Source organism: Solea senegalensis, linkage group LG12, assembly GCF_019176455.1.
Source record: "Solea senegalensis isolate Sse05_10M linkage group LG12, IFAPA_SoseM_1, whole genome shotgun sequence".
In the NCBI taxonomy this organism is placed as follows: Eukaryota; Metazoa; Chordata; class Actinopteri; order Pleuronectiformes; family Soleidae; genus Solea; species Solea senegalensis.
The window spans coordinates 23,341,160-23,353,667 of record NC_058032.1 but is presented as its reverse complement, the minus strand read 5'-3'; the positions used below and the strand labels follow the sequence as shown (position 1 = coordinate 23,353,667).

Below are 12,508 nucleotides of genomic sequence, written 5' to 3'. Positions count from 1 at the left end.
GAACCTATTAAAAAAGGTTAATTCAGTCACTCCTTACTCAAATTCAGATGGAATTGAACTAAATTTGGTCAACCTACCAAACCCTTCGTTTAAATTGCTGCTACAGTCCAGCAGGTGGAACATGTGAGCGCCTTGGACTCGTGTGACCTAACTTTTCAAAGTTGAGAAAATTATGAAATTCCATCCTACATACTTGAACATTGTGTCATGGTTTGAGACAAAGTTCTCCAAGGTGGTTGAAGGTTAAGCTGTAAATGTTCACTGTGCAAAGCTAAACATCCAAAGTTAATATGTTGTCCTTGTTGGTAAACATCTATAAAGACAGTGTTTAAGCGTCTGCTTACTTCCTCTGCAGCCAACACTTTACATTTAGCTTCTATTGTTCCATGTATTTCAGTCTATTGTTCTGAATGTTAACTTTATATTTTTGTCTCTTTAGTCAAAACCTTGTGGTTACAAAATAGGTCGAAGCATATTTTCAACTAAACTAAACAATGTGTTCTATTATTTAAGTAAAACGACTGATTATATTGGTATGTGTATGAAAACACGTTGTAATTAGTGCATTATGAGTCACATTCACTTGTTAGTATTTAAAAAGACCATTGTGGTTTTACAAACCTATTCGCTGTAACTTTACTCGAGGTTTGCAAACGATCTCCAACAGTTTGCGCTGACGATCCAACTCTTCCTCGTACTCTACGACGGTTCTTTCGACGTGTCTGAATATTTCTTCAGCAGCAACAGTTAGACGCTCGGTGATTAAATCCCTGAAACACTGAAGTGAAGACATCGCTGCTTCGCTAACAACAGAATATTTTACCTGCGACACATGAACACAACACCCTCTTCACTTTATGTCCGCATGCAGAGTACGGAGCGAACGCTGCTTGCGCTTTGTTTGTTTACTTCCGCTTTGTGATGTTTACTTCCGCTAGGTTAGCGCTGTGTCAAAGACGGACCTGTAAAACTGTTCACAGGACAATTGGAGACATGGACATGTGATGTTTATATGATTTAAATCATTTATTTTATTCACCGATTCAATGTCATGGTTGTTAAATGTCCCTTATGGCCAAAAAACGACAAGTATGTGTCTGCAGTACCGGAGACCACAGTTTCGGGTGGCCATATTGGCAGACAACTACAGCGACACCTAACGACTTGGATGACCTGCGACGATATTAATTTACATCTAACTTTTTTTTTATTAACATTTAATACTACGGAAGAGTTTTTGTGTGTTTCAAATCTAACGGGTCTGTAGTGTATTTCTGTATTTCTGGAAGTTCATTATGTAGTAAAAGGTTGTTCCACCCAATCACCATATTTAACTACTTCAGTTTAAATATTTATTCCAGCAAATAAAAAGTTTTGCTTTACGACTATTTTTAAATGATACAAGTGTCAAATCAAATTCTGCTTTGGGCCCCCTAAAGACTCGGGCCGGCACTGTTTAAAGACAATAAGTGAGGGCTGTCAAACGATTAAAAATTTGAATGTGATAATCATGGAGTCGCTGTAGATTAATTACGATTAATCAACATTCCTAAATATGACAGAAAAATGCATTCATGTTGTTGGAACAGGAAGGTAAATGACAGAAGGCAGATATGTACTTTTAAACATGTTTTTTTATTCATGACAAATACAAATGATGGTATTACTAACAAACTGCACTTGCACACACTTAAATGTGGCCATTGTTACCTATTCATCTTTCTGAGTGTAAAGGCCTTTCACACCAACGAGTGTTGTCGATCTGCCGAGTGGATCGCTGGGTTGTGTTTGCTTCCCCAAACCCCCTTCTTTTTATGCAACAAGAAAAAACTATAAAACAAACACAACATACTTTTCATCAATGTTTGCTCCGAGCTGCCGTGTGTGTGTGCGTGCTGCTTTGGTTGCAAACATTTGTCAGTGTCTTAAGGGGCTTAACAAGATTTTCAGGGTGGAGGGTGGATGTGGTTCGTGGAGGCGGAAGGGGGGGAAGCACCTACAAATAGAGATAATTGAGAATTATGTTATTACATGTTTTTATTTGAATGCATTTATACAAACTCATCTACTTTGCCAACCCAGTAACGTTGGGTTGTTTTCATATTTTATTACCAAACAATAAAAACGATGAATACAATGAGAGAAGGGTACAAAAGGTATGAAACACAAGATATAAAAAACTTCCCATTTCAATGAGTGATACTTGAAAAGTATAAAAACACACTCAGTATAAAATAAGAAATACATCGACAAACTAACAGGAAATAAAAATGGGCATAAAAAATTGGAACAAACATGACTAATGAAAATTGTATCTGTGAAAATTAATGCCTAATGGGGTTTGAACAATTTTCTCAATTATTTCACATAGATATTTAACAAAGCTTGTTGATATAATTATGTTATATTTTATAATCAGTATTGACAACATCCAGCTTCCATATGTCCAAAAGTGACTGACAGTTAAGGAAATACTCAGTGTGTGAACTATGAACCCAGCTAGTTCCCACCTCCTCAGCAAGAGCATGGATGTATTATCAGCACTGGATAGAGCACCGCCCCCTCTGCCTTGAAGATAATTTTGTCATGGTGGCCACTCGTGGTACTGCAACAAAAAATACTCATGTGGCCCAAAAAGCAATTTTCCCATTGACCACAATAGTAGAGACGCCTGTAAAAGTGTCCACAGGACAACTCAAGACATGTATAGATCTTTAGATTCTATATTTTAAATTCATGGAGTTTCACATTTTTAAAAGGGTAGAGTAGGGTTGACTGGAAAAATATGTTCTACCAAAGACAAACCTTAACTGAACACTTTCCACGCGTTGTACAGGTTTATGGCTTCTTGCCTGAGTGAGTTCTTTCATGGACTGTCAAACGCATCTTTCGACTATAACACTTTCCACACGTTTTACAGGAATATGGCTTCTCACCAGTGTGAATTATTTCATGTTCTACCAAACTCCCTCTTTGAATAAAACCCTTTCCACATGTTTTACAGGAATAAGGCTTCTCACCAGAGTGAATTCTCTCATGGATTATCAAATCAGGCTTTCGCAGAAAACGCTTTCCACATGTTTTACAGGAATAGGGCTTCTCACCAGAGTGAATTCTTTCATGGACTGTCAAATTAGGCCTTCGTGAAAAACGCTTTCCACATGTTTTACAGGAATATGGCCTCTCACCAGAGTGTATTCTTTCATGGACTGTCAAATTAGGCCTTCGCGTAAAACGATTGCCACATGTTTTACAGGAATATGGCTTTTCACCAGAGTGAATTCTTTCATGGACTATCATATGCGACCTTTGAGCAAAACACTTTCCACATATTTTACAGCAATGTGGCCTCTCATCTGTGTGGATTCTTTCATGTCTTATCAAATCCGAACTTCGACAAAAATTCCTTCCACATGTTTTACAGGAATATGGATTCTCAGCAGAGTGAATTCTTTGATGGATTTTTAATTCCTTTCCATCAATAAAACTCTTTCCACATGTTTCACAGGAATAGGGCTTCTCACCAGAGTGAATTCTTTCATGTCTTACCAAATCTGAACTTTTAAGAAAACTCCTTCCACATGTTTTACAGGAATATGGCCTCTCACCGGAGTGAATTCTTCCATGGACTATCAAGTCCCTACGCGAAATAAAACACTTTCCACATGTTGTGCAAGAAAAGGGTTTCTCTCCTGTGTGGACATTCATATGTATAATCAGTCGAGACTTATCAACAAAACTTTTTCCACAAGTGTCACATTTAAAAGACTTTTTACTTGTGTAAGTTTCAGACTCTATCATTGATGTGTCACAGTTTTCTACTTTGGTAATGCATGGCCTTGACGCTGCATGACTATTAGACAAAGAGTCAACATGGTGACTTCCTGTCTGATCTTGACTCTGAGCTGCAGGAGAGCTGTGAGAGAGGAGCTGGTGGTCACTGTCTGGTTCTGGTTCCATGTGGTCACTTTCCTCTTTAACAGGAGTCAACATTAATGTATCTGCCTCCTGCTCCTCTGTACTCTGTAGTGACTCTGGTTCCTCTTGGTCCAGACTGGAGTTCCTCTCCTGGTTCCAGAGCTGCTGCTCAGTGAGAACCTCCTCCTCTTCAGGGACATGCTGCTGTGGAAGCTCTACAGACAAAGACACAGTGATGTTGCAACATTGCTGACAACAATACAAAGATAAAACAATCACAACATAAAAAGGAGTAAATTGCTTCAAATAGGTCTTAATAGATCAGTGTGTCTTTACTTTCTTTCCTCTCTCTCTTTCGCTCTCACCTTAATCTTTCAGGATCCAGACTCAGTTCCTATGTTTTTATTATTATCACAAGCAGTAGATTGTTTCTATTTGTATATTAACCAGGGGATGAGGGGAGGAAAACAAAACAAAATAAAAGGAAACTGTTAACCCAAACTGAGAACACCGGTCAAAAACTAAATTCCACTGATGGAATAATGATGGATAACCACCAAAGCGACACCACTCTAGGGAGAAACAAGCAACAGGAAAATAACTGACAAGAAAAACAAACTACAAGCACCACCACACCTTGAGGGGGAGAAACTAACAATCACATAATAAAACCTCTTTTCCACCGAAAACCATACACATTTGGCGACAAATAATACAGCCACCAACACTATAAATTGACTTAGACAAAAATATCATTTTAGTCATGTTCGTGGCCCAGTAGTAGAATTGTTGCCCATTTGTGCTCACACCGATTATTATTGTCATTACTTTAATGCAATATTTAAAGTTGATATGAGTATACATTTTTATCAACAATCTCTGCTGCTGTTGCTTGATATTGTAGTACTGCTTGAAAAAAATGTCATAACTGATTCAGAACTGTTCGGTCTAAATTTATGACTATATCTGCTCCTGGTTTGTGCTTCTCATTCCTCTCTGTCCACCTCCCCTCCTCTGTCCACTATTTCCGATCAAAGTAAAACAGAAGCCACATCCTGGCTGAACATACCTGTCCTCTGTAACTTTATTACAGGGCCCCACTTCATATGAAGTCTGTGCTGAAGATCCACATCTTCCTCATTTCTTCCTGGTTCCATGTGGTCACTTTCCTCATTTTCAGGAGTCAACATTAATGTATCAGCCTCCTGCTTCACTTCAAGCTGTTCTCCCTCATGACTGGTGCAGATTTCCGCCTGCTCCTCTTTAACCTGTCCTGACTCTGGTTCCTCTTGGTCCAGACTGGAGTTCCTCTCCTGGTTCCAGAGCTGCTGCTCAGTGAGAACCTCCTCCACTTGACAGACATGCTGCTGTGGAAGCTCTACAGACACAAAGGAATAGATTACAATTGACATTTAAGTAAATTTAAAAGGAAGTTAGCCTAAGATTGGATAGTTATAGGTTATAGGATACACGACACAAGTCACTTTATTGTGGTGTGCATTTGCTTTTCTGGGGTTTCATATGGGTTGAATAGCTTGCGGCATTTTGTTTATTATACTTTGTCAGCTGAAGCAAACGATGTTGCCTTCAGTGACTCGAAAAAGATTAGTTCAATTTACTGTCCGAGTGTAAAAGATCCGAGTCAGCAAAAAGAGTCTTCCCATCACTACAGCACTGGGGTGAGCGTTACAGGACGTAGAAACACAATGTAATTAGTGCAATATGAGTCACATTCACTTGTTAGTATTTAAAAAGAACATTGTGGTTTTACAAACCTATTCGCTGTAACGTTACTCGAGGTTTGCAAACGATCTCCAACAGTTTGCGCTGACGATCCAACTTTTCCTCGTACTCTACGACGGTTGTTTCGACGTGTCGTAATATTTCCTCAGCAGCAACAGTTAGTCGCTCGGTGATTAAATCTCTGAAACACTGAAGCGCAGACATCGCTGTGTCGTTATCAACAGGAATATTTTACCTGCGACACATGAAAACACCGCTATCTTCACGATTGTTATGTCCACATGCAGAGTACGCTAACGCTGCTAGCTCTTTCTTCTTCTTTCTTCTTCTTTTCTGAGGTTTAATGGCGGTTGGCAAACAACGATTTGGTGCATTACCGCCACCATCTGGTATGGAGTGTGGATCGAAATGTTAATCCAACTGAACTATTGCTTAAAAGAGATAGATAAATAAATAAACAAACATATATAATAATAATAATTATATATACATATATATTTATATATATACAGATATACACACTACAAAACACAAAAAACCAACAACCTATATACATGACATATACACCTATTCATACACACACACTCACACATCCTATATCCTCCCAATCAACCTTGTAGTTTTAAGAAACTGCAGTAATATTTTGTAGCACTCACTCTGGTTCTTGCTCAATACCTCTACCAACTCCCATTCCTCATCAATGTCTCTCAGCTTTCTAATCATCACTTCTTTCTCCCTTTGATATTTCTGACATTGTGTAATAACATGATGAATGGATTCCTCCTGTCCACAGTGATTACATATCTGTCTGTATTGTGTTTATTGATAAGAAATAATGTGTTGTTTAATCTTGTATGGCCAAATCTGATCCTCGATATTATATTTTCCTTTTTCCTGCTTCTTTCTGTGCGCCTAGCCACTCCCACTTTTCTTTGGATACTTTAAAACCATCTTCCTTTCCTCTCCTCCTCCCATTGTTTTTGCTATGTCTCCTTTAGTTTTTGTTTAATAATGCTGTTTATTTCTGTTCTGCTTAAATTTATTGCTAGAGCTATATTATTATATCCTGTAGCTGCTTTTGCCACCTTGTCTGCTATATCGTTCCCTTTAACCCCAATGTGTGCTGGTATCCATAAACATATTACTGTGAGTTCCATCATCTGAATTCTATATAATGTTTATTGTATTTCTAAAATGAGGTCTTGTCTGCTTTCAGAATGGCTGGATTGTAAGCTTATGAGTGATGAACTTGAGTCTGAACAGATGATTGTTTTCAGTGGTTGTATTTCTGCTAATAGAATAGCAGTAAGTTCTCCTGTGTACACTGATACATTATCACTTAATCGTTTCTGTTGTTTAATTTGAAATTCTGGTATGAAGACTCCTATTCCTGTTTTTTGGGAGAGGTTTTTTGACGCATCTGTGTATACTTGGATGTATCTGCTATCTCTTTGTTTGTTTACTTCCGTTTTGTGATGTCTACTTCCGCTGGGTTAGCGCTGTGTCATGTCAAACGGTTCATAGGACACTTCGACACATATGTATGTATAGCTCTTTATATATATATATATATATATATTTTATCTTTATTATTTTTTTAATTCATTGGGTTTCTTTTTTTTAAAGTATTTAAAGGTCATAAAAACACAATAGTATGTGTGTCTGCAGTGCCAGAGACCGCAGTTTCGGATGTTACGGCGTATTAGCAGACAGCTACAGCGCCACCTAACGACTGAGATGATCAGGTCCCTACGTACAATACTACTGCAGTTTCTTGAATTCCTGGATGTTATTTTTTTCGTTTGTGCTTCTGGATGTGTCCTCGTTGCAGTGCGTTTGCCGCTGTCGGCCACTGTTGTAAAGGTAATTCCACACAAATACCACCGTTAACTACTTCATTCTAAAGCTTTATTCCTCACCGTTTTGCTTTACTGCTTATATTTTTTAAGGTTTACTTCACCCATACACTAATAAATATTAGAGAAAATTACAGTTGTTTATTCAACCAAAAATAAAAATCACCCGAGAAAAAAAACACACGGGAGCAAAAATATTGTAAAAACAGAGCCTTTATTTTACTTTCTTAATGCAATATGCTTCCGTAAATATTTAAAATGATTTCTTAGTTTTCCCAGGTTTCTTTACGTCAGTAAACATCTCCGTTTTTTTAACTGTCACCTTTATCTGGAATTTAGCTCTTATGTAGAAAACTGAGAACCATAGGTTGTTCAAAATCCATTTATAGAATCCCGAACCTGAAGCTGTACTGAAGAGCGTTCATGGTAAATTGGCCTCTGTCGCCCCCTTGTGGATACATATGGAGATTTCGCTTTGTCGTCAAGTTCTCTTTGCAGAGTATTTTTGAGTTTATCAAAGAACTCAACACACATCTGCTGTTGTCGTTCCTTTAAAGCCACATGGTGAGGTTATCTGACTCTGTAAATGGTATTATTTTAGCCTTAACCGACTCTGAACTGAGCTCTGTCAGGTTCTCGTCTAGAATGTGGAACCACTGGCGCTCCAGCCTGTATGTAATTATATGATTTGTGTGTGTGTGCACGCCTATGCGTATTTTTATTCAATTTTTAAAATGTTCTTATCATTGTGTTGTGTTTTGTTGGTGCTATGAACCACTCACCTTATGTGTCCCTATAAAAGTTTGAATTGAATTGAATTATCTGTGAAATTAAATATAAAACATAAAAAGGCATGCTCTCGATAAATGACTATTTTACAAAGTATGGGATGAATAATAAAAACTGGGGCTGCCAATCAATTAAAATGAATTAAGTAATTAATCGCACAATTCTCTGTAATTTATCACGATTAAACAAGATAATCAAACAGATATTTATTTATATAAAATCATGGAATGAATGTAGAATCAACACAAACAGTATATTTAAATTCAAAGACTGTTTAGACTGAAGTTTAGACTCAATGTTTTTTTCCCTCTCTCCCAAATATAATACGAGAATAATACATTTTATTCAAAAATAACTTTTCCAAACACCCAAGGACACTGTACATTAAGCTCACAGTACATTACAATAAAATCCATGTTTAAAACAATGTACAAAGAAAACACTTTTACATAGTGTGCAGGTGGCGATAAGTTGTATGCTTCTTTAAAGAGATGTGAGATGGTAAGGAGAGCTGCGGAGCCAAGCAGCTGGTGATCCCCACGGTGGTGGACAGTGAGATGAGGATCTGAGGGAATGGGAAGGGGTGGTAATGTGGACCAAATACAGAGGGGTGAGGTGATGGACGGTCTTAAATGTATATAGGAGGATTTCGAAAGTGACAGAGAATTTTATTGGGAGCCGGTGAAACTCCTGTAAAATGTTGGTGAAGAAAGGGTTTTGGTGTTTTTCACATCTTTCACAAGAATATGACTTCTCACCTGTGAGTCCTTTCGTGCCTTATCAAATGCGAACTTTGGCTGTAAGACGTTCCACATGTTTTACATGAATATGGCTTCTCACCTGTGTGAGTTCTTTTATGGACCATCAATTGCGCACTTAGTCGAAAACACTTTCCACACGTTTTACAGGAATGTGGTTTTTCACCTGTGTGAATTCTTTTGTGGAGCATCAATTGTACATTTAGTCTGAAACACTTTCCACATGTTTCACAGAAATATGGCTTCTCACCTGTGTGAGTACTTTCATGATTTACCAAATGCGAACTTTGACTAAAACACTTTCCACACGTTTTACAGGAATATGGTTTTTCACCTGTATGAATTCTTTTATGGACCATCAATTGTACACTTAATCTAAAACACTTTCCACATGTTTCACAGAAATATGGCTTCTCACCTGTGTGAGTACTTTCATGATTTACCAAATGCGAACTGTGTCTAAAGCACTTTCCACATGTTTTACAAGAAAAGGGTTTCTCTCCTGTGTGAGTTCTTTCATGTTTTATCAAATCCCAACTGTGTCTAAAACACTTTCCACATGTTTTACAAGAATGTGGCTTCTCATCTGTGTGACTTCTTTCATGTTTTATCAAATCCAAACTGTGTTTAAAACCCATTCCACATGTTTCACAGGAAAATGGTTTCTCTCCTTTGTGAACTTTCATATGTATAACAAGTTGTGACTTATAAGCAAAACTTTTTCCACAAGTGTCACATTTAAAAGACTTTTTGCCTGTGTGAGTTTCAGACTCAATCTTTGATGTGTGACAGTTTTCTACTTTGTTCCTGTTACGTCTCTTGCGTGGCTTTGACTCTGCATTTCTATTAGACACAGAGTCAACTTGGTGACGTCCTGTCTGATCTCGACTCGGAGCTACAGGAGAGCTGTGAGAGAGGAGCTGGTGGTCACTGTCTGGTTCCATGTGGTCACTTTCCTCATTATCAGGGGTCAACATTAATGTATCCGCCTCCTGCTTCACTTCAAGCTGTTCTTCCTCATGACTGGTGCAGGTTTCCTCCTGCTCCTCTTTAATCTGTAGTGACTCCGATTCCTCTTGGTCCAGACTGGAGTTCCTCTCCAGGTTACAGAGCTGCTGCTCAGTGAGACCCTCCACCTCTTTACAGATATGCTGCTGTGGAAGCTCTACATACAAAAAGAGACACAAAGAAATAGGTTTGCTGACGATGATTTAACGTTTAAAAAGGTAGTAATCTTTCTCAATTAAGTCTTTAAAAAAGTGAATCAGACTCGCAGAATTTTAATTCTATAATTGAACTAAGAGAAGTAGATCAGAGGCCATTTCTTGATTTCTGTTGTAATTTCAGAAATTTAGGGCTGGGTACCATTCATACTGAAATACTGTATTTATTCATTTTTCATGTACAGCAAGACAGGTATAGTCTATAAGGACCCCACTTCATATGGAACAGTCTTTGATGTTTTTTCCACACTTCCTGTCTGAGTCAACATTAATGTTTGAGGTGGGGAAAAACATTGATTGTTAGATACATCGCGAATCAGAAGTGTGGACGATTCTGAATCATTCACAAATGCCCAAATTCCGATTATTTAAATGTAAAATAACTTAAAAGTTCAACGGGTAATTGCAATATCTGCAAGGTAAATGTTATGAGAGGTGGTGGTAACACTGCAAAATACAACACTATGAACCATTGTGGAAATGCTCGTTTTCATGAGAAAACCGTGCCACTGATGCTTCAGTAAAAACAGGTCACTGAGTAATATAAGACTGTTTACTAATAAGTTTTGGTTGTAATTCAACAATGGTATCGGCCGATATGCAAAGTCAAGGTATTAGTATCATGACCCATGCATCCAGACTACTGTAGCTTCCATCGTTCTTCTACGTCTTTCATTCTACTCAGGCACGGGCAAAATAAAATACCAAATACCCAACAAATCAATGTATCAAAATAAACTACAAAATACAGCAGCCACAGCACGTATCAAAATAAAATACTGCATTTTTGTATTTTCAAAATAATAAAAATACTGACATTGAAGTATTTTGATACAAAATAGGAAGGCACGTTCGTACAATTTTATATTTGAAAGTATCAGAAATACTGCTCATCCCTGATTCCGCTGTTATGAAAGTTAAATGTATTTCTTCTCTCTTTGGTCAAAACCTCAAAGCTCCTTGTCTACAATTAATAACTTAATTGTTCATCATTTTGGTAAAATTGATGAATCTATTGTTGTGGATGGAGAAAACACAGTGAAAAGAGTCCAATATGAGTCACATTCACTTGTTAGCAAAACCATTTGTACAAGTTTCTGCAACCTATATCTTACCAACACCATCAATTATTTCCTTTATTGTCCTTTAAAACAGGAAGTGCCCTATAACTCGACATTAACCATGGCCTCAACTCAACAGGAAGTCGGCCTTTTTGAATTTTGGCGTACATTTTGGGGATTTGCACCCTACTTAAATGAGTTAGGCACACATCAAAGTCGAAAGGTTGTCGAAGGGTTTTGTGGATTCAAAGATGAGGTCAGGGAACGGCTGCTATCTCCAACTTGTGTGGGGACACGAGGGCCCCATCATGAGTGCGTGCAGTCCTAGTTTGGTATTTTAATTACAGTTGTCCAAATTATTATTAACATAATTTTAAAAAATGTCTGTTTTTGATATTAATAGATTAATTTGGCATCATAAATAGTATTACGAAATATATGTGTGATATCATGATACAATATTGTGTTTTGATTTTAAGATCCTGCTATTGAACAGTTGTTTTTTTACTACTTTTTGTTCTCAAGACCGACCCCCTCTTGACCACAATAGACACTCATTGGCCCCCCAGGTCATTCGAGTTTGACACCCCTGATCTAATACCGTCATTAAATCATTCACACACTTTTCGATCTTTACTACGGTTAGATAGAACTGCTTATGATGTGTGTATGATTTATTGAACCGCAAATCTGCCAATTACTGTACCGAAATGTTTCTACTCGTATGTGGCAGGCTTTACAGGGTTAAAACCATTGTGGTTTTACAAACCTATTCGCTGTAACTTTACTCGAGGTTTGCAAACGATCTCCAACAGTTTGCGCTGACGATCCAACTCTTCCTCGTATTCTACGACGGTTCTTTCGACGTGTCTGAATATTTCTTCAGCAGCAACAGTTAGTCGCTCGGCGATTATATCTCTGAAATGCTGAAGCGAAGACATTTCTCCTTCGTTAACAGGAATATTTACCTGCGACACATAAACACACCACCGTACGAAGCTACGGTTGCTAGCCATCTATGTTGCTAGCTCTTTGTTTACTTCCGATTTATGTTGGTTTACTTCCGCTGGGTTGGCTTCGTGTCAAAGAGGCGTCTGTAAAACTCTTCACAGGACACGTTGAGACAAGGATATATGTATGTATAGGTCTTTATATTCTAC

General features: G+C 37.8%; 1 protein-coding gene across 1 annotated transcript; it reads right to left on the bottom strand.

Annotated features, from left to right (window-relative positions):
• Nucleotides 1-2,712: 2,712 nt before the first annotated feature.
• On the bottom strand, nt 2,713-12,382 carry LOC122778724 (zinc finger protein 345-like). Its single transcript, XM_044040816.1, has 3 exons — nt 12,118-12,382; nt 9,095-10,229; nt 2,713-3,640 (listed from the first exon to the last, which is right to left on the bottom strand). Exons 1-3 carry the CDS (start codon nt 12,362-12,364, stop codon nt 2,839-2,841), a joined length of 2,184 nt encoding a protein of 727 aa, XP_043896751.1. The 5' UTR covers nt 12,365-12,382; the 3' UTR covers nt 2,713-2,838.
• Nucleotides 12,383-12,508: the final 126 nt, after the last annotated feature.